This window comes from Gopherus evgoodei, chromosome 17, assembly GCF_007399415.2.
Source record: "Gopherus evgoodei ecotype Sinaloan lineage chromosome 17, rGopEvg1_v1.p, whole genome shotgun sequence".
Lineage (NCBI taxonomy): Eukaryota > Metazoa > Chordata > Testudines > Testudinidae > Gopherus > Gopherus evgoodei.
This window is the reverse complement of record NC_044338.1, coordinates 598811-621351: the sequence shown is the minus strand read 5'-3', so window position 1 is coordinate 621351 and position 22541 is coordinate 598811. Positions and strand designations below refer to the sequence as shown.

Genomic DNA, 22541 nt, shown 5'->3' with positions numbered 1-22541 from the left:
ACTCAGAATAGACTAGGTGCTAGTGTGTGTGTGTGTGTGTTAGAACTGTCCTAAGGGCCAATGGAGCAGGCTGACAGATGAAATGAAAATACTTAATTGTAACTGTACATAGCTAAAGAGCCCTTCAACATCAGATAGTATTGCTAGTTTCTCTTTCTTCCTAGCTCCTAAAGCTCTTCAGGAATCCAGTATCTAGGTGTTTGTAGACCACAAACATCATAAGCTTGTCTTAAAACTTGTGAGGTTTTCTAAAATACTAAATGTTGGTTTTGTAGATTCTATTTTCAGTTTATTTCCCCATGACCATGAGGGCTAGACACACACTGTATGTACGGGAAAGTGTAAGTTCTCATTGACTCATTTGGCTGCAGGCACTGGAGCTATAGGAAAAATACCAACGATTAAGAGTCTCATAATAAAGCGCTGAATTGGCAACACTGCAAATGTTAATAAAATGTGCATGTTAGCGCCCTTCCCCGCACCTGTGTCTACGATGGGAGCTCTCAGTCTCCGGGTCCAGGCGCCTCACCAAAGGGGCTCAGTGTCTGGCCCGTTTTTGGTCGGTCCTCAGACACTGCCCGAAGAGACACGAGTGACCTGTCTCCCAGGGAATCACGGAGATGCCCGGTAGCTCCCCCAGGAGCCACCGGCACATAGCGGCCCGGCCCGGGCACACCCCAGGGCGGAGCCGCTCCGCGCCAATGGGAGGCCGCGGGACCGGGTTTGTTGGGTGGTTTCACACAAGGCTCGAAGCTGCAGCTGCTCGCGGCTAGGCGCGCCCGGCGCGGGGACGGAGCCGTAGCCCCCTAGGCGACCCCGTACCAGCCTCCCGCCTCGGCCCGAGCCCGGCGGCGGCCCCCATGGGGCTGAGCCCGGGGCTCCTGCTCATCGGCGGCTCCTTCGCGGCGTTCCGGCTGCTGAACCGCGGGCTGGAGCGGCTGGTGCCTCCGCCGCGCCCCGCGCTCCGCAACCGCTGGAAGTGGCGAAACATCTGGACCTCGTTCGCGCACAGCCTGCTGAGCGGCGCCGGGGCGCTGCTGGGGTGAGGGGCCGGGGGGCCGGGCGCTGCTGGGGTGAGGGGCCAGGGGGCCGGGTGCTGCTGGGCCCGGGGGGCCGGGCGCTGCTGGGGTGGGGGGCCGGGGGGCCGGGCGCTGCTGGGGTGAGGGGCCGGGGAGCCGGGCGCTGCTGGGGTGAGGGGCCGGGGAGCCGGGCGCTGCTGGGGTGAGGGGCCGGGGGGCCGGGCGCTGCTGGGGTGAGGGGCCGGGGGGCCGGGCGCTGCTGGGGTGAGGGGCCGGGGAGCCGGGTGCTGCTGGGGTGAGGGGCCGGGGGGCCGGGTGCTGCTGGGCCCGGGGGGCCGGGCGCTGCTGGGGTGAGGGGCCGGGGAGCCCGGTGCTGCTGGGGTGAGGGGCCGGGGCGGCCGGGGGGCCGGGTGCTGCTGGGGTGAGGGGCTGGGGGGCCGGGTGAGGGGCCACCAGGGCCGCCCAGAGGATTCGGGAGGCCTGGGGCAAAGCAATTTCGGCAGCCCCTTCCATAAAAAAAGTTGCAGTACTGTAGAATACTGTGTCAGAGGGGTAGCCGTGTTAGTCTGGATCTGTAAAAGCAGCGGAGTCCTGCTGCACCTCATAGATTAACAGACGTTTTGGAGCATGAGCTTTCCTGGGTGAATACCCACTTCCTCAGATGCATGTCCAATACATCTGTTAGTCTATAAGGTGACACAGGACTCTTTGCTGCTTTTATAGAATACTATATTGTCATGGGGGGCCCCTGCGGGGCCTGGGGCAAATTGCCCAAATTGCCCCCCCCTCCCAGCAGCCCTGGGGGCCAGGGCAGCTGGGGGGCTGGGGTGGGTGGCAGGCATGTGCCGAGGGGTGTCACTGGGGCCAGGTTCGGCTCTTACCCTGTGCTCTCTTGCCCAGCAGGTTCTGTCTCCACCCGCAGATGGCGGAGGACCTGATCAGAACTCACTCCCCGGCTGCACACAGTGTTGTCTCAATATCTATAGGTGAGCAAGTCCCCGCAGCATCCCGCACCTGCTCTGGCCTGCTGTGGGCAGCCCCACTAACCATCTGTGGTGTGTTTCGGTGGCTCTTCTTTTGTTTGCCAGCTGCGGGTGCCAGCCTGGAGCAGGGGCAATGCCCTGGCACAGGGAGACTTTCCAGGCTTGCCTGGTCCGGCATGGGGAGTGCTTAGACCACTGTGGGGGGCGCCTGGGCTGGAGCAAGGCAAGCCCTGCCAGCTGGATGGGAATCTGAAGACTATTTCTGGGGGAGGGGGCTGCCTGAGTGGCCCCACAGCAAAACAGGTGTTCGAGTGCCAACCTGAAAGCTCATTCCAAGAGAGTCCCCACGCTGTGCTGGAATATGGCCTTGCAGCAGGTCATGTCCAGGCTGCTGCAGGAGCTGGGGGTCTTGGGAAAGCCCAGCCCTGGCTGCAAGTTTGTGTACAGGCTTTAATTGTCTGGATAGATCTTTCTTCCTTGGAGGGCAAAGTCCAGAGCAATTCTTGCTAGGGTGTGCAGGCAGGAGCTGCGAACAGAGCATGTCTCTCTACGTTCCTTTGTCTTCCACTATAAGAAGTTGTGATTGTTTGACCTGAAAGTTCCTCTGTTTTTCTTTTCACTGGTGAGATCCAAACAGCTCCTGAATCTCTGGTGACCAGGGCCGGCTTTAGGCCAATTCGCCAGATTCCCAGGAATTGGGCCCCGCGCCTTAGACACTTTTTTTTTTTTTTTTAAACTTACCCCGGGTCCCTGGCTGTGATCTGCTCCGGGGTCTTCTGGGTGGTCCCACTCCCTTGAGCGAAGCGCAGACGGGATCGCGGCAAGCCCCGCGGCCCCGCTCTCCCGGCCAGATCCCCGGCCGGAGCAGCACGGCAAGCCCCGCTCTCCCAGCTGGAGCTCCAGGCCTTTAAATAGCTTCCAGAGCCCTGGGGTAGTGAGGGGCTCCGGGGGCTATTTAAAGGGCCAGGGCTCCAGCTGCCTCTGCCACCCCGGTCCTTTAAATAGCAGCCAGAGCCACGCCACCCCCATGCATTCCCCAGGGCTCCCGCAGCTATTTAAAAGGTCCAGGGCGGGGTAGAAGCTGGGGAGCCCTGGGCCCTTTAAATAGCCCCCAAAGCCCTGGGATAGCAGGGAGCTTGGGGGCTATTTAAAGGGCTGGGGCTCCAGCTGCCTCTGCTGCACCCCCTGTCCTGCCCACACCAGCCCCGCTCCCCCTGTCTGCAGCCAGCTCTGCACCCTGTGCCCACAGCTAGTCCCTGTCAAACCCTCTGCCATGTCTCTAGTCAACCCCTGCCACATACCCCTGTGGCCCTGTCCAAAGCCAGCCAGCCCCACACACACTGCTGCCCGCACCAGCCCTGCACACCCTGCTCTGTCTCCAGCCAACCCCTGCTGCATCCCCGTGCCTGAAGCCAGCCAGTCTCACACTCCTGTGTCTCCAGCCCTGCCAACCCCTGCTGCATCCCTCTGCGGCCCTGCCTGAAGCCAGCCCGCCCCACACACCCCCTATCTCCAACCAGCCCCGCACCCCTTGCCCTGCCTGCAGCCAGACCCTACCTCCAGTCAGCCCCTGCCCGGCCTCCAGCCAGCCCCATGTCCACTTGTGCCCTGCAGTTCCCAGGGCAGTAACCCTGCACACCTGCCTCATTGAGGGGGGCAGGGAGCAGCTGGGACCCACACATGTGAAACGGCAGTCATTAATAACCAATCAACAGCAAATATGATGCAATGTATATAATATATAATTGTATTATTTATATAGTTATGGAAAGTAAATAACACATGAAAGAAATGAGAGGCTTTTTTTTTCCACTTTTTTTTTTTTAAGTCATCCCTGCCAGGGCCCTGCCGAAAATGTTCAAATTGGGCCCCGTACTTCCTAAAGCCAGCCCTGCTGAGAACAGAAAAGTAAATGCAGCCTTGCCTGGTACTGGGCCACCCTGGTCTGGTGATGTCTCTTTCTTGCTCTAGGCATATGATCACCCTAAGCCAACAATGGCCCCATTCTCAGCAGGGACAGTGACTTCCTTCTGCTGATCCATCCCCACTGTTCCCTCCCCCATGAGGTGAGGTAGTGGCAGTATTGCTTGTTATTCCTGCATTGAGTGCAGAACCTGTGGAACACATGCTAACAGGCTGGGCAGCTCTCATCTGCTAACCAGGAGACCCAGAATGTTGTCCGAATAGCTACTACCAAAACATTGCACCTTAAAGAACTAGAGACAAAAGTTACTGACTCCAGACTGGGTAGAGATCCTAGGCACAAAGCCTCAACCCTGATTGCTGCCCTTATTTATATGAGGGTAGTGGCCAGGGGTGGGGAGTTGTCCAGCAGTTCCATTAGCTAGGGTCTTTAATTGAGGAGAGGGGTGCCTATAGTAAATGTGGGGAGAGAGTGGGGGGCAGCTTTGATGCCCTGCTGGGTTGTAAGGTCTCGCCAGGGCTGCTGCTATCTGTGTTTTCAGACTGTGGGGAGCTGGGGCAGCTTTGAACTGATGGTGTGTGTGTGAGTGTGAGTGAATGAGTGAAAGGGGCACTGAGCACAGAACTTGGTTCTGATCCTGGACGTTTGAACTCCTGCTTTGGCCTTGGAGTCACTTCACCTCTTGGTCATCTCCTCACCCACAAAGGAAGCTGACACAGACGTTGTGTCGGGGTGGAGAGGACTTGCTCAGTATTACAGGGTCTGATGTTTTTGGAGTGAGTGACGGGTCAAAGTGCCATTGATGCCCAGACTGAGGTTCCTGGTGTCCAAGCTTGGTGGCTAGGCCTGCAAGGTCACAGTGTGTTGGGGCTCCACACTCAGATTGTGCTCACACTTTCTAATGTGATGTGGTCCTTGGAGTCGAACGGGGACATTCATGTGGCTACGGGTCCCGTTGTCGTCTTCTGCTACGCTGTTACATTAACTCCACATTTCCTACTAACAATCTTTTGCTGGGTGGGGAGGGATTGTGTATCGGGGTGGTCTAGTTCTTATCTGCCTACCCCCAAAGGTTGGTAATTCCAGATGCGCGGAATGACTTGTATGAAAATTACTTGAGATACTCCTCCCCCAAAACACCCAGATGGGATGGGACCCTAGTGTCTCCTTTCCCTGCCCCTTCAGGAGGTTCTACTGACACTGACCATTTTCCTGCAAGATTGTGTCATATACTTCTATTTGTTCATAAATCCTTGAGGATAGGGAGGGACTGTGACAGACAGGCAATAGAAGCTATGGCTCAGGCAATAGAGAAGGATGATAAGTGTCTAGCACCACAGGTCCCATTTTTCGCTGGTCCTTAGGCACTGTCAGACACAATACTCCAGTTGAGGCCTAATCAGAGCATAGTAGAACGGAAGAATTGCTTCTCATGTCTTACTTACAATACTCCTGCTAATACATCCCAGAATTATGTTTGCTTTTTTTGCAATGGCGTTACACTGTTGACTCATATTTAGCTTGTGATGCACTATGACCCCCAAATCTCTTTGCGCAGTACTCCTTCCCAGGCAGTCATTTCCCCTTTTGTATGGGTGCAACTGATTGTTCCTTCCTAAGTGGAGCACTTCGCATTTGTCCTTATTGAATTTCATCCTATTTACTTCAGACCATGTCTCCAGTTTGCCCAGATCATTTTGAATTGTAATCCTGTCCTCCAAAGCACTTGCAATCCCTCCCAGCTTGGTATTGTCCACAAACGTTGACTGGCTAGGTGTCTAAAAGGTAAGTGGCGCTGAGTTGCTATGGAGATTCCTGGTGATGGGACCTTTCTTCTTTCACAGGATATTTTCTCCAAGATTTTGTGGATATGTTGTGTAATCAGAAGCTTCACCAGTCCTGGGAGCTGCTTTTCCATCACTCGGTGGTGAGTCTCCTCCACTTGTCACTATGGGAAGGAGTTCAGGGGGCATGTCCTTACTATTTTGAAGACAAATCAGTCAGTTGGCTGGCAGGGACTGGACATCTGACCAGTTCACTGAGGCAGAGCTTGATCCCCATCGACCTCTTGTGGACATTTCTGGAGGCCTGGAGGGAGTTGTGTTCAGCTCCTGCTTCTGCTGGAATATGTTAGTTTAGTTCTATCTGGTGCAAAATGTCTACATTTGGCCTCATTACTCTTGAAACTACGCATGACACGTCTGGATCCTTGTGGCTGGAGACGATCAGGGTAATTACAATTGCTGTCCCCTGGGCTCTGGCTTCTCCTCACTCTGGGCTAACAGGCTAACAGCAGCCTTGAGGAACAGGATGGGGGAGGAGGGGTGCCCTCAATAGGTTCTAAAATATGTGCCCCTGAATTCCACCTCTGCCTGGGGGAAGTGAGAGAATATGCAGAGCCCTCTCACACATTCTGCTGAGTTGGGCAGGGTAGAAGGGGGGGCGTGTAAACTTGAGGGGGCTGGGAGAGGGAGACAGTAGCAGGACAGATGAAATAGTGGATGAAGTGAGGAGAAAGGAAGGACTTCAGAATGAAGAGTAAAGAGATGTGCCAGTCTCATTCCTCCAGCTATTAACTATCAAAGGGCCAATAAGCAGGGTGATGAATGTGCCCCTCAGGTCCTCAATCAGCAGAGAGAAGAATATCCAAGGGAAAAGGGGACAACAAAACTCAACTGACAGTTTGAAGTGTTCCCTAGAAAGGGAGGGGAAGAGACCTCAGGCCACCCAGAGAACGGGCAGGGAGGGAAGGCAAGAGAAGGAAGAACAAAAGTGAGGGACACACGTGACAGTAACTTTTTCTTACTGTGCGTCCCCCCTGGTACTAAAGCTTATGACGCTAATGTTGATGTGTGCATGAACCTGTGTCATCTGTGCGCATTCTGCATTTCTCTCACACAAGTCCCACTCCCTCTAGTAAAACTGGGGGTGCTCTATTGCTGGGGAGCAGCCCCTTCTGCTCACAGAAGGAGCCTAGGGTGATGTCTGGTGATGTCTTGGCAGCACTGGGCTGGGGACTATCCCATGGGGTGGAGAAAGTAGAAGCCTGGAAGCCTGTTCTCATTGCAGACTCCCAGGCTGAGGCTGTTTCATAACTAATAAATCCAGCGTTATACAAACAGTGACCTGTGCATTCTGCTAGGATGGGAGGCAGCCCATCCCATCCCATATCTGCTTCACACAACTTGAATCTTTGCCAAGAGAGGTCATTGCACCAGTTCCTGCCATGTACTTTTCCTGGAATCTCAGTTCACCTCTGCATGAGTTAAAGTTCCCAGTGTGGAAGACTTGGCTTTTTCCATTACACGCACTGATCTCTCTAGGCACAGACACTTGGTAAAGGGGCTTGGGGTATCTGTGAGCTGACATGCTCCAGCATGTGAACTAAAGAACAAAACCCAAACAACTTGCTTGCCCCTCATTAGCTGTCCCCCACCAAACCCTCCCTGCACTGGCTATAGGCTCAGGCTGTGCCCAGAACACACAAGAGCCAATAAAACCTGCACTCAGGGCTTAAATTCAGCTGGAGCTGTCCAGAGTGGAGCTCCGGTAAATATTTTCAAACATTGGCTCCAGCTTGGTGCTATTGCGGTTCTCAATTGGGGGTCCATGGCCCTTTGGGGGGGGGTACAAGTCAGTTTCAGGGGGGTTATGGGGCCTCAGGGTGCCCTCTGTGGAGCTGAAGCCCTGAGCCCCATGATGCCCCCTGTGGAGAATGGGGGGAGAGGGTGCATGGTGGACTATGGGAAATACTCTGAGAATTTAAGCCCTGTCTGGACTCCTTACCCAGCAGTATGGGAGAGAATAGAGAGGTAAATGCAGAGGCTAGTGGGGAGCTCCAGTGAGGGTGAACCAGGCCCCGATAGTAACTCCGTACCATGGTGCCTGCCTGGCTGTTTGGGGCCTCGGTCCCTAATGACTATAGTGGGAGGGTGCCGGGGAATGGACTGAATAACAGCTCACAAGGGTGCAGGGTAGGAGCAAGAGTATCTGGTAGGGGGCAGGGTATGGCAGGCAGATCTGAGAGAGGTGCTGTGCTGGAACCTATGGGAGGATCTTGGGGGACTCCAGAGGGTGAGGGTGGTTTAGTGCAGTGGTTAGACCTGCTCCTCTCTGAGGGTCCAGCATAGGCCCTGCCTGCTGTGTCATCTGGGCTTGTTGCAGGATGGGTCAAAAGGTCATTGCAATAATATACCTAATTCAGGCCAAGCCAGGGAGCTTAACCGGCAGGAAGCAAATAATCTCATTAAAGAGCCAGTGCAGAGGGCAGCATTAATGGAATAAATGACAGGTAGGGGCCCTAACTCTCTCTCCGGCACACAGCGCTCTCTTCCCCATGACCTCTGGAGGGAACAAGGAGCATGAAATCCTTCCTACGTCTCCACCCTTGCAGCTGCTCATCCCAGTTCCCTGGGGAAGAGCGCAGTGCCCGGTCTTCCTCTTTCTATTGGGCATCTCTTGCTTGTGTGACTTGCGCCTGGCATTTCCTTCCGTGAGTGGCTGTAACTTTTCAGTGAGGAGGCTGCATGGCTGTTTGCAGTGCACCAAAGGTCCTTAATCCCTTGAGAGAGTGAGTCCGTCATGGCGGGCGGGGGGGGGGGAGGTGGAGGGAACTCCCTGAGCTCCTCTGTGTGTTCGGGGATATGAGTTTTCCCTTCTCATCTTGCTGCTCATCTGTTTTTCCTATTTGCTGAGTGCTAGGAAATTCCTGTTGGAGTGGGGCCAACTTTCCCTTCTTGGGGCCCAAACAAGGGCTAGGTCTCCGGCTGCAGTAGCTGCTCCTGCTGTTCCTTTCTCCTCCTCTGTATCGAGCACCTCAGTTTGCCCTTCCTCACCTGCTTGTGCAGCTTACAGCAGAAGAGGTTGTCCAGCACTGTACAAAGCGATGGGATGATACCAGCAGGCTATTGACTTAATGGAAATTGGATGGAAAAGTAATGGGAATCAGGGTCCTGCAGGGTTTACAGCATGAGAACAGAGCTTCTAAGCCCTGCACGAGGGCTGTTGTAGGGGTCCCTTATTGGGCAGTGGGGGAAGGTGGTATTTTGGGGTCCCTGGATGTCTCTATTTAAAAAACAAGCAATCTTCCAGGAGTCCAGGGGCTAGTTAGACCCTTGATAAATTTTGGATTTTAAGAGTTTACAAAAGTGAAATTTTGCTGCTGTTTCAGTCTTTTGCACTGATTTATATTCGCCAAATTGCTGCTGTTCCACTGTTTAGCAGTGGATAACTTTGTACATGTTTTGGCCTTTCTGACAATGATTTGGGGCCCCTGGAAGATAGTTGGGAAAGGTAAATGTCCCCTTTGCTCCTGGTAGCGCCAGGCCTGTCAGCAGGCAAGAAAGACTTTGGGGGGTGTAGTCCTGCATGGCAGCCACTGCCTCGTTCGCGCACATCAGTTCCACTTTGTTGAGTGTGGTGTCCGAGAAGTAGTTTCTAACAGGTAACTTCACCATTTCCCTGCTCTGGGTCTGAAGATCAGACTGCTAGCTAACCCCCTTCTCTCTCTCTCTCTCTCTCTCTCTCTCTCATATTCAGGTGATTATCTGCTTTAGCTTGACAGTGCTGGTTCATCAATATATTGGATTTGCTCTTGTGGCTTTGCTTGTAGAGATTAACTCCATCTTCCTGCACCTGCGACAGATTCTGCTAATGGCCAACCTGATGCACACCACCTGTTACCGCCTCAACAGCATCATAAATCTGGGCACCTACATAGTGTTTCGCATCACTACACTGGCCTGGATGACACGCTGGCTGGTTCTAAACCGTGAGAACATACCGCTGGCAACATATACTGTGGGCACAGTGGGCATGGCCATCATGACACCCATGAACATCATCCTCTTCTACCGCTTACTGCGCAGTGACTTCCTCAAGTCCAGCCGGGAGGCGTGGCGGGAGAAGGAGAAATAGTCCTGCCCCCATTGCCCTGCAGGCTGTCCAGGAAATCAGCAGCCCAGGGGTCAGACAGGAGGGACTGCAGCCAGCGGAGAGTAAGCACTGATGTGTTCAGGAGTGCGTCAGTATCTTGTTTGAAGGAATGGAGGACAATTACAGTCCTCTCAAGATGAGATTCCTTGGCTTTTCTGGGGGCTGCAGTTGCTTTATAACACCACCTGACAGCTGTGGGGAGACCGAGTGGACATGGCAGGGAAGGAAGGCCTTTTCAGGCCAGAATTCAGGGCTTTGTTCCCCCCCCCCCCCCGCACCCTCTGCTGGGATGATCGGTTGAGGAGTGGCTGCTTGAGGGAGCTCTGAAGAGGATTCTGCAGCAGCATGGGGCGTGGCCTAGATAAGGAGAGGATTGTCCTTCCCACAGTACTGAGGTGTGAACTTAGAAAATCATCTTAGCTTTTTGAAACACCCTGTCTCTGTGTAGCTGGTCTGGAAATCCTCAGGGCCCTCCAGGTACCTGCATGGTCTATGTCACCATAATTCATAACAGTTGAAAGTATCAAAACAATTTCTCCCAAGCCCCACGCTGTGTGTGAAATCTCACTGAGGGAGTGCTAAGCTGAATGTCTACAATTTGCATTTGTCTCCTAACCTGTGAGGGTTGTGGTCTCCTCTCTTGCAGGCCTGAGTGGCACAGTCCGATTCCAGCCCTTGTGATAGTTCTTTTCGGCACTTATGAGCCCCCTCTTAGGGACTGAGGTTAATTGTCCCAGAGGAACATAGTTGTGATGGAAGGTCGTGGTAATGGGGTAATGAACTCTTGGGTAGGTTGAGCCAATCCATGGGGGGGTTGAGCCAATCCATGGGGGGGGGGTCAGGACAGAAAGCTTTAATTGGACGTTTTTCGGAAGGGAGCTAGTGCAGAGCAAAGGGGTGAGGTTGCGGGAGCTCTGTCAGGATTTGCAGTTTCATTCATAGATGTAATAAGTTTCAGTAACTGAGTCTGAATCACTGACCTGGTCTGTGTCTCTGAGGATGGTGTGGAATCTTCTGACCAGCTGCAGAGGGGAAGTGGATGTCTTGCAGATGTGGCTCCCCACTTCACTTCATCTAAAAGGAGTAAAGAGTCCATCAGGCTCTGGAGGCTGTGAACCCACTTAATAATCTGTGGGCAGATGTCTGCGCCCTTCTGGGCTCCTATCTTGGAGCAGCCTTTGCCATGAGGACAAGGACAGGAGGAAAGTGAGCAAAAGAAGTGATTTGGACTTCTTGAACCTCAGAGAAAAGTTGGTGTGGTATGGACTCCATACTGTGGAGTTGTCATGAACCCCTCCCAGCCCTAGCATTCCGCCCCACATGCTCCTGCCATGCTTGCTTTGACTGACTTTGAGTTGTGGGGGAGGGGAGGGGAGGGAGGTGGAGTCTGGCAGGACTCTAAAGTTTTTCCTGTTTAAGTTTTTAAACCCTTTTTACATCCTTGTTCATCAGACTCTCAGGTGACACAGCAGCCCTCTGGTCAGCCTCCCAGACTCCAGTAAAATCTTGACAGGGCTTGATGTCCCCTGGGGCAGAAATCCATTCCCCCTGGGTCCCAAGTGTGGCAGTGGTTTTCTGTCTCTGTAGTTTTCTGACCAAACCCCGTCTGACCAAGCCCCTGTATAAAGGGGGGAGTTCTCCAGCCCAGGCTCGTGTACCAGCTCTGAGAATCTGTTAGGCTCAGCAGCAGTCCTGGTTTGGATGGGCTCACAACCATTCTCCTTTCAGCTGAAATCCCTAGTTTGGTTTTGATGCTGCAGGGGGACAAGTCTGAAACAACTGGCTAAGAAATGCTGAGATTGAGATGCCCATCATCTAGGAAGGCGTGTGGAATTTCAGCAGGTTAAAAGGCAGCAAATTCTGGGGAATCCAGGTATATTCCTCTCCATGGTGGGGAGAAGACAAACTGTGTGGGAGCAGCCAGCAGTTGGGCGCTGGGGTGTAGCCAGACCTGCATATGTTTCCATTTGTTCTGCAGGCTGGAAAGTGCAGCAAAGCCTTCAGGCAAGAATCTGGAGGTTAGGGTTTTGATTTGTCACCAGCAGGAAAACTGCGCAGCAGATAGTCTTACCCCACTGGGCATGTGAGCCTGTGGCACTTGGTGTCATCATGAAAGTCCTATGTTGTGTCCAGTTCCCATTTACAGCACCCCTGGCAGAGATGGCAACCAGCCCTTTCTCCTTGGGTTAGCCATATCTGTGTCTAGTTCTGTACAGCAAGTGAACTGTGCTCTAGCTGCTGAGTGATTGAGTTGAATTACCATAGCACTTAGGAGCCCCAGTCGTGGAGCAGGACCTCACCGTGCTAGGTGCTGTGCAAACACAGAACAAAAAGAGGTGCTTACCCCAGAGAGGTTCCAATCTAAGTACCAGCGAAGACTGAATTAGCCTTTGCGTTCTGTCTGAGCATGCTGCTCAGATGCAGAGCCACCGGTTTAGATGGGCCTATATCCTGGATTTAGTTCTGTTCTAAACTGTATTTTGTTGCCCTTCAGGGCAGCGTGCTGCCTCTTTTCTCCTCCAGTCTGACTTCCCCACTTCTCTCCCAAGTCCTTCATGACAACACCTCAGGCCAGTGGCCTGACACAGATGATCGTTCCTTCCTGGGCGCCTGCAGATCAGTGCTCTTCTGAATGATCCTTCATCATGTCCTCCCCTTCCCCTATGGCAGAGCTGCTCAGAGGTTTTTGCTTGGCCCTGTAACCTGGCTTTCTGTATTTCACAGTTGTAATCACTCCAAAGACTGCCATCATTGGCAACTGAGAATCATTTGCTATCCTGCTGTCCTGCCACATCTTCCTTCAATATGGCTTCCTTTCTTCTGCATGTAGCTCAAGTGTCATCACTGCCCATCTCCTGCTTAAATATCTGCTCTCCTTCCTCACCCCCACCCCCCCTGCCGCTGTGCCCTTTTGACTAATCTAATCACTCCCTTTCTCTCCATCCCTTTCCCCAACCATGGGTTGAACTGGGCCAGTTCATCAAGCTGATGTGTTGTTTGTGAATATGAACTGAATGTAGTGATGTCTGAGTCTGCAGGCAGTCTGGAACAGCACGTCAGAGAGGTGTGAAGTGTCTTCTTTTTTGGTGCTGTTTTAGCTCTAAAACTGAGCAATAATTTAAATGCCAAAACGTAACTATTTAATTTCTGATCAGCACATGTAAGAAAGGAGGAGGATTGTCACGGTATGAAGATCTGTACAATCTGTTGTGAGTGATAGCTTATCTTGGTTTCACATGAGGGAGCTTGGGACGTGCCTAGAGCTGAGAGACTGCAACCCCTTGTTTTTTGTATCAGATCTCTGGAGCCACCAAGCTGTAAAGCAGTACTGAGCCCAGCAGAGCATGTATAATCACTTCCAATGTCTATGCAGTCTGGGCGTGATCTCAGTTTGGTCCCCAAGTGGGTGACACTTGGAAGGAAACAATGAAACTCTTCCCCAATTCAGCCCTTGCTCTTGACTGTGCCTTTCATACTATCTCACATGCCTGCCTTCAGTCCTTACAATCCTGTTATGTGATGCATTCTACCCACTTATTAGTCTTTCTATAGTCATTTGTTCTGTATTCTCCCAATCTCTGCAGAATGTAATTTTGTTGAGTTGGATACTTGTTTGTTACCTCCCTTTAATCATGTGGTATTGTTTATTCACAACATTCTGTGCTCTGGCTAGATCCCTGTATAGACTAAAGGGATCCCAACATCTCCCCTGGCAGAGCATCCAGGATTTCTCTAGGGTACCTCAAATGTAAGGACACATGGAATCAGGAAGTCTCTGTGACCCTCTGATGGACACTGGGGAAACCAGATACTGTGATATTTTGAGAGATTCATCTAATAAGTACCCACAGATCACCTACAGTGGGAATGCTAAGGAGTGGGTGATGTGATGGATTTTCAGTTTTGTATGTGGCCAGTTGCTACCTACAAGCAGACTCTGATGCTGTTCGGTCCTGCTCCAAGTTGACAGTCCCGGGATGAAGAGCTGCAGGGATGGGGACTCCTGGTCCCAGTGAGAAGGATAACAGTGCATTGGGACCTGTAAGAACCAGGTTTGGGATTGTGACGATTGCCAGCTCTAGAGGGGGAGTAGGGGCCAGCCTTGCTTTCACTGCCTCATCCCTTCTGATTCATTGAGAAACACTGGCTTCACACGTGCTTCCAAGGTTCCTCTGTTGTACTGTATGTTAAAGACTGACGTCCTGATCTGGTGAGATGCCGAATGACCTGAATTCCCATTCCCTTGAGCACCTTCCTAATGTGCTCAGCACCTTGTGTGCTGAGGACCTGCTGCTAAGAAGGTTGTCACAGTGTTCTGTGGGCTTAAGAAATATTAATCTTATTTGTCTTTTGTAACAGGCCATGGGCGTGGCAAGATAATATATTTAAAATAATTGTAAAACAGGTGTGCGGTGCTTGTTCTCAGTGAGCCTTGGGGGATAATTCCAGTGTTTGTTTGCTATAAAATGATTAATGCTAATGCCAGGCCTATGAACTATTCTGCTGCATTTGGAGTGGTGTGGGAAGTGTGACCCTTGTACTGTAGCCACAATTTCTAGAAGTACCTGGCTCTGAGAGGCTTGGTTTTATGGGCAAGTCCCATTGCAGCTGGGCACTCTGCATGGGCCTGGCTGCTCTCTTGGGTGCAATACTGTATGTTCCACAGGGGCTGGGCTATCGAGCAGTTTTATGGAGATGGGTGTGGTTCTGGCAAGTGGGTTTTTTTTCTTTCTGCATATGTTTTGTGGGGTTCTGGCTCTGGTAGGTACCGTTGCACATGGGTGTTCTGTATGGGACATTTCTGGGAGGAACTGTTGCATGCATCCATCTTGTGGGATCTGCTTCTGGGTTGTGCCAAGACTCTTATGCCCTAGTGGTGAATGCTGGGAGACAGATCCAGACCTCTTTTGTTTATGGGGAATAATTGAGCCAAAAAGTTTTTGGTTACCTGCAGCCCCTGTCTTGTTCACAATGCAGCATCTTCCTCCCCTAGCATCATCCCCCAGTTTCCACACGCAAAATAATTCTTACACACTGGCCTATGGGAATATAGCACCAGAGGCAGCAGCACCTTACAGGAGTGTTCAGGAAGCTTTCTAAGCACCTAGGGCCCTGGGAGTTTTTTTAGCAGCTAGATTAAAGTGACAACCCGTACCCCTCACAGGTGTACCTTGCGTGTTACCTTTAGGCTTTATTATTGCAACAGACCGCCTGCATTTAGGTCTACCTCTAAAGGTCTTGTTGGTGCCCCCAAAGGCTCCAGCATGCAGCCACCTGCCTGTTTACTGGGTTGGCCAGTACTCCTTTGTTCTTCATGCAGCTGCTTGACTGTAGAGTGAAAATAATTCAGAAAGCCCAACTTCTGTTTGGGCTACTCAATCGAGTAAGAAACTGTCTGATTCATCCTGGTTTACTGTCGTAAGGCTGAAACTCACAATGGGATGGGAGATGGGGTCCAGTCTCAGGGATGGGTTTCCTGCCTCTGATGTGTGCATGCATAGTGAACATATCAGTGCAAACCAGTGATGATGACAGGGCAGCTGCTCTGAGGGGCACTAACTGCCTTTACATACCAACTGATGGGGTCTAAATTAGCTGATACAACTCAAGAAAGAGATCTTGGAGTCACTGTGGATAGTTCTCTGAAAGCATCTGCTCAGGGGGCAGCAGCAGTCAGAAAAGCTAAGAGAATGTTAGGAACCATTAAGAAAGGCACAGATAATACAACACAAAATACCATAATGCTGCTGTATAAATCCATTGTACACTCACATTTTGGATATGGTGTGCAGTTCTGGTCACCCCATCTCAAAAGAGATCCTTTTGTTTGTTTCAAATAATGTAAGTACTTCACACACTGCACAGTCAACTTATAGAGCTTTTGCCAGGGGTGTTGTGAAGGGCAAAAGTACAACTGGGTTCAAAACACAATTAGCTAAGTTCATGGAGAATGGATCCATTAATGGCTGTTAGCCATAATGGTTGTGGATGCAACCGCATGCGCTGGGTTTTCCTAAACTGCTGACTGCCAGAAACTAGGACTGGACAATAAGGGATGGATCACTCCATAATCGTCCTGTTCTGCTCATTCTCTCTGAAGCATCTAGCAGCAGCCACAGTGGGAAGACAGGAGCTGGGGCGAGATGGACCATGGTCTGACCCAGTAGGATTGCTCTTGTTAAGAGCAGGGCAGTCTGAGTCCCAGCGCTAGGGATGTTGAGAGGGCAGGCGTAGGCAAACACACTGGGGAATAGAAATTGTAGGGCTGGCTCTGAATGCTCACAAAATTGGGGTTGGGATACTGGAGCAGGTGTGGGTGCTGGAATGGGGTTGGGGATGAGCAGTTTGGGATGTATGAGGGTACTCTGGGCTGGGACCGAGGGGTTTGGAGGGCGGGAGGGGGATCATGGCTGGGGAAGAAGTGCAGGAAGGTGTGCAGGTTCTGGCTGGGGGTGTGGGCTCTGGGGTGGGGATGAGAGGTTTGGGGTGTAGGATCTCAGGCTGGGATCAAGGGGTTTGGAGAGCAGGAGGGGGATTAGGGCTAAGGCAGGGGGTTGGGGCATGAGGAGGGGCTCAGGGTGCAGGCTCTGAGAAGGAGCGGCAGGTCCCTTCTTTGTCTCCTACGTGAAGGCACAGCCAGGTGGCTCTGCACGCAGCTCCATCTGCAGGCACCTCTGCAGCTCCCATGGGCGCATGTAGGAGCCAGAGTGGGGCCATGCTGCAGCTTCCTGGAGCCACATGGTGCAATCCTGACCCTGCACCCTGGCTGGAGAGCCTAGGGCCAGCTTTAGGCACTGCAGGGCCTGATTTGAAAAAGCTGCCGCCGAAGACAGTGGTGGGACTTTGGCAGCAGCTCTATTGGCTGCCGGTGCCTTCGGCAGCACATCAGCATTGGGTCCTTAGTGGTGCGGGGCGTGATTGGGGCAAATCAAGTTGAATCGCCTAAAGCCAGCCCTGGGAGAGCCAGAGTATGGCCAAGTTGTGTGGTGCAATTTGTGGGCCTGCTTCAAATGTCTCGTGGCCTGGATCCAGCCTGTGGGCCGTAATTTGCCCACCCCTGGGATGGGGGCTTGGCTATCAGTGGGATAGGGGATAGCACTGAAGGCTTCTGACACCCCTTAGGAGCCTGGCAGCCTCCTCTCATAGAAGAGGCAATGGGGGGTCGTAGATAGGGTGCCCCCCCAATCCCGCATGAGCAGCTGCAAAACAGCAGAGGCGCCATCTGCGGAGCCATCGTTAGGATCCCGAGTTAACGCCTCCGGGGTCGGAGAAGCGGGCAGCTTCGCACGGAGGGGCGTGGCCTACAGGGGCGTGGCTCTACGCAAGCTGTGGGGGGAGATCTCCGACCGGAAGAATATCCGCGTGCCTGACCCAGCTAGTCCCGCCCTTTCCGGTGACTCGACCCACCTCCTCGCCAGTTAGTAAATTCTGATAGGCTGCGGAGCCTATCCGTCCCCAGCCCTAGAGCTGATTGGTCACTGAGCTCTTTGTGTCCCGTCCCGCTGAGCTCATCCGGGTCCCTGGAGCGCGGCAGCGACGATCCGGAGCCGCCATTGCGGGCGGAAGCGAGAGAGGTCGCGGAGGAGCCGCGGCGAGACACGGGAGCCTGAAAGGAGAGAGGTCCGCTAGGGGAGGGGTGTGGGGAGCAGAGGGGGTGCCTGGAGCGCGCGGGGAGGAAATGGGGGGCGGGATTTGTCCCTGGGGGCGCGTGGGGAGCAGAGGGGGTGGGGAGCAGAGGGGGTGCCTGGGGCGCGCGGAGAGAAAATGGGGGGCGGGATTTGTCCCTGGGGGCGCGTGGGGAGCAGAAGGGGTGGGGTTGGGGGGGTGCCTGGAGCGCGCGGGGAGGAAATGGGGGGCGGGATTTGTCCCTGGGGGCGCGTGGGGAGCAGAGCGGGTGGGGTTGGGGGGGTGCCTGGAGCGCGCGGGGAGGAAATGGGGGGCGGGATTTGTCCCTGGGGGCGTGTGGGGAGCAGAAGGGGTGGGGTTGGGGGGGTGCCTGGGGCGTGCGGAGAGAAAATGGGGGGCGGGATTTGTCCCTGGGGGCGCGTGGGGAGCAGAGCGGGTGGGGTTGGGGGGGTGCCTGGAGCGCGCGGGGAGAAAAGGTGGGGGCGGGATTTGTCCCTGGGGGTGCGTGGGGAGCAGAAGGGGATGAGGTTGGGGGGTACCTGGGGGGTACCTGGGGGGTGCGCAGGGAGAAAAGGGGGGGTGAGATTTCTCCTCAGGGCCCATGGGGAGAAGAAGGGGGTGGGGATGTGCCTAGGGGCACATGGGGAGTAGAGGGAGTGGGGTGGGGGGGGTGCCTGGGGCACACGTGGAGAAAAGGGGAGCGGGATTTGTCCCAGGGCCGCCTGGGGAGAAGAAGGGGGTTGTGGAGTGTAGGAGTCTTTTTCTCTTCTGTGACAGACCCTGACCTGAGCCTGCCTTCCTTCCTCTCTGTGGTCCCTAGCCTGCCTCTCCATGGCTGGAGGGTTTCCCTACCGTGGGGGCTTGCCCCCGGTGCCCAGTCCCTTGGCTCCGCTGCCTGACTACATGTCTGAAGAGAAGCTGCAGGAGAAAGGTGCAGGAGCTATTGAAATTTGTCACAGCAGGGCCTTTGTGGGGTTGGGGTGTGTGCATGCACACAGTCCTGGAAGCCTGACCGAGAAGTCCTAGATCCTTGTGCCAACCATCCAAAGGCCAGGTAGCCTCTGTACCCCAATGAGAATTCTGTATCATTAAGTTACATTGTCAGCCATTGTATTCTGCTCACTAAACTGTTCAGTTCACTTCATTTGTGATGAATGAGTATTTGCCCTTGTCTTTGTTTTGCTGGATTTTCCCCGCTATTTTATTACAACTTGTGAGAACTGCCCTAAAAAGGCTGCTGTCAGCTGCATGTCTTTTAGCAGTTAGCTTAACATTGTTCAGTGTAGACAACGTAGCAGCTAAAATCACAGCAGTTAGTGTGTGATGACCTGCAGCTCTTTGTTATCAACAGCGGATATACACCAGGGCCAATATAACACAAGGTGAATATTAATGTGAAGCCTGTGGTTGCACTAGAACAAAGAACTGCCAGACTGGATCATGTTAAGGTCAATCTGTGCCAATGTCCTGTCTCCAGCACTACATAACTCAGAGGAAGGTGAAAGAATGAAACTGTAGGCAGGTGTGAGAGCCTTTTCTGATCTGTGGTAGTTAGACATGGTATAAACCCTGAAAGATGAAGCTTTTTATCCCCTACAAAACACTGTTTGCATTAACTTGCTAGTAGAGCTCTGGATATTTAGCCATATAATTTTGGGCTTATGTTGGTTTGAAGTACCCTCTTATGTTTTAGTGCAATGACTTGAGATGGACTGTGAGTGTTTTTGTCTGTGTAGCCCGCAAGTGGCAGCAGCTGCAGGCAAAGCGGTATGCCGAGAAGAGGAAGTTTGGTTTTGTGGATGCCCAGAAGGAGGACATGCCCCCAGAACACGTGAGGAAAATTATCCGGGACCATGGTGACATGACTAACAGGAAGTTTCGGCATGACAAACGGGTTTATTTGGGGTGAGGAGAGCAATGAGCATCCTAATTAATGTCCAGGGAAAGGTGGGTGGTGGGTAGGGCACACATGATACAGGTATTGTAAGCAGTACACTACACTAATGCCACAGGTATCCACTAGTCTGTAGAGACCACTGAGAGATATGAGACCTTCCATGGAGAGCTTTCAGTTTTAACTGTGTGCATAGAAGAGAATGCTACAGTATGAGCTCTTGTAAAGTGCTTGGGAGATGGACTATGTGAGCTAACTAAGGATTCAGTGGAACAGAAATACAATAGTGGGAGATGGGGAGGCGATTGAGTTATTGGGTAAATGCAACTGTGCAGAATTAGCTCTTTTCTTTAATAATAATAATAATAATTAATAATAAAGTCTTGAAGGAAGAGAGAAGGATGCTAGTTACACAGTGGTTGGATAATCCAAATGCAGGAGATGGGTTTCTCTGCCTTTCAGACTTGGGGCCAGTCCTAGCAGGTTGTAATCCAGTGCTAAGTCCTGGCCATATGCAGAGTCCCTAGTAATTCATAAGATGAATTTCTGTGGATGTGCGGTGTCCCCAAGCTGTTGATTCCCTGTCTCAAAGAAGGACCATGTTTTTGTTCTGTGTATGCACAATGGGGTCCTGGTTCCTGAATGTGCTGAGCCCAATGGCTTTTGGTTTCAGAAAACCTACCACATGTAACTAATGTCTGAGTTCTTGAGTCGGCAGGCAGCCTGCAGAGTGTTGAGATGAATCGGATAGTTCACTCATTGTGGGGAGTGTTTTGGCCTAACTATTTTACGATCGGCAAACACATTCCTTGCTGATCCATAGCAGAACAGTGTTTGGATGGAACAACACGGAGTCCTTGTGGCACCTTAGAGACTAACACATTTATTTGGGCATAAGCTTTCGTGGGTTAGAACCCACTCCATCAGATGCATGGAGTGGAAAATGCAAGAGCAGGTATAAATATATAAAAAGATGTGTTTTGCCTTACTAAATGTGAGGTCAGTTTAACCCTAATAAATGGTCCATTAATTTTGGAAGGCTGTTCACAGGAATAAAGCAGCAAGTTCTAAAGACGCACGTAGTTGTATGTTCCCTATCACAAGTTTACCTATCACCATAGGAATGCATAGTAATTCTTAGATATTGGATTTTCTCTTTCTCCATCACTAAGTTGATTAATATCCTAGTTTACCATGGGCTTTCTGGAAGTGTGCCAATGTCTTGACCATCACAATGAATGTTTTGATCAGCTAGTTAACTCCTCTCTCTGTCCTCGCCAGAGCACCTCATCAGCATTACAGAATTCTGGTCCCAGTTGCCTCTGTGCTAAGCCTCTTTCCCTTGCCCAACTAACTGCCAGTCTCCCCAGTGAATTTCGTGCATACTTGGCGTGTCTAAGCAATGATGGTGAACCAGAGCATTCTGGGGTTTAGAAAGTCTCAAACTACATTTTGCATTCTGTGTAGAAGAGGCAAACAGGTTGTTCCCCATGGGAACTTCTCTGCTGCGGATACACTGGAAGGAAAGACAAGGAGCTGCAGTTGCCTTGAAGGTGGGATTGATCATTTCCGGTGACTTGGAAAACTATAAGCTCTTGCCATTTGGGCTCTCATAACAGGGTTTGTAAATGGGGCAAACTGTCCCCACTGGAAGAATAGTCAACACACATTTAAAGTCTGACTTCAGTTGATTGTCAGTGAAAGCTACATAAGAAATGAGCTGTTTAGTCCTCTGGAGCTCTAGCTATTCAGAGAGGGGAGACCACTGTGTTTGCCTATTAAGTTTAAGAAAGAGAAACCTAGGCAGCCACCGTAGAATTAAACAGTTTCTCTAAAGCCCCAGCTCAGGGTTACTGTACACAATGAGGGCACATGACTATATGGGGGTTGTTGCTTTAGCACTAACCCCTTCACTGTATCTGAAACTGCTTCTGCAGGAAAGCTCTGTTTTTACCTGTGTGATGTAAAACAGTGATGTCTAGTGACTAGCCACCCTCTGACATCGCTGTAATCTCATATTAGTTGGAGAGGCCTGTGAAACATCTAGTTTCAGTGCCCTCTTAGCTTGAATTTGCTTTTCAGTAAGAAGGGGGGAGACTGGTCACTGTCTCTTTATAAGAAACTAACTCAAGTGATTTTTTTTGCAGTGCCCTGAAGTACATGCCCCATGCTGTCCTAAAGCTCTTGGAAAACATGCCAATGCCCTGGGAACAAATCCGAGATGTTCCGGTCTTGTACCACATCACTGGTGCTATCTCCTTCGTGAATGAGATTCCATGGGTTATAGAACCAGTCTACATCTCACAGTGGGGGTAAGCACTGGCAGTAATTACACATTGGGATCTGCAGGTTGATCTTTCTTGAATCTGCAGTATAGGCTATATCTAATATTCTTGGTACATCCCAGGTCAATGTGGATCATGATGAGACGAGAGAAGAGAGACAGGCGTCACTTCAAAAGGATGAGGTTTCCCCCATTTGATGATGAAGAGCCCCCTCTCGACTATGCTGACAACATCCTGGACGTGGAGCCTCTGGAGGCAATACAGCTTGAGCTGGACCCAGAGGAAGATGCCCCTGTCCTGGATTGGTTCTATGACCACCAGCCATTGAAAGATAACAGGAAGTGGGTACCCTTTTCTGGTAGCACTTTTTCATTGTAAAGCGTTCCAAAGCATCGTATAAACTCTGTACACAGCAGCCTAGAATTGTGCAGCCTTGGGGAGAGGGACATTAGATGGCTTGTGAAATGTGGGGAGATGTTTTGCCAAGGACACCTGGGCAAATTCTACTCTTACGAAAACTGTTCTGGGGCCTTTAGTGTTGATGCAGAGTGGGCAAGCCCGAGCTTTTAAGGTCTCTTCTCAAAGACCTCTGCACAGTCAACTGAATGAAACGTTTATCTCCCTGGAAGCATGAAGGACTGAGTCATCCATACCAGGACACTGGGAATTTCGTACATGATGCTTGACTAGAGCATGCCGGAAGCTCTTTAATCTGCTGACTACGTTTTCTGGGGGAAATTTCGGTAATATTACATGCTTCCTGGGACTGCTGTCCGCGATCCCAAATATTCATGCCTAAATCTTGGATATTAGGGGGAAAACTGTCTTGGGGGGAGAGAACTGAGTTTAGCACCTGGTCAGTAGCAGGTGGAGTTG

The 22541-nt window shown here is 51.9% G+C and overlaps 2 protein-coding genes across 2 annotated transcripts in view; both read left to right on the top strand.

The window, feature by feature from the left end:
• Positions 1–860: 860 nt before the first annotated feature.
• On the top strand, positions 861–14236 carry TLCD2 (TLC domain containing 2). Its single transcript, XM_030536575.1, has 4 exons — positions 861–1042; positions 1923–2005; positions 5771–5853; positions 9465–14236. Exons 1-4 carry the CDS (start codon positions 861–863, stop codon positions 9840–9842), a joined length of 726 nt encoding a protein of 241 aa, XP_030392435.1. The 3' UTR covers positions 9843–14236.
• A 3130-nt stretch (positions 14237–17366) lies between these two features.
• PRPF8 (pre-mRNA processing factor 8) overlaps positions 17367–22541 on the top strand; it is a 31231-nt gene continuing 26056 nt past the window's right edge. The window contains exons 1-5 of the mRNA XM_030537158.1: positions 17367–17480; positions 18307–18417; positions 19223–19391; positions 21528–21692; positions 21788–22006. Coding sequence (XP_030393018.1) covers positions 18318–18417; positions 19223–19391; positions 21528–21692; positions 21788–22006 — 653 coding nt within the window. The 5' untranslated portion in view covers positions 17367–17480; positions 18307–18317. The remainder of the gene's footprint in view (positions 17481–18306; positions 18418–19222; positions 19392–21527; positions 21693–21787; positions 22007–22541) is intronic.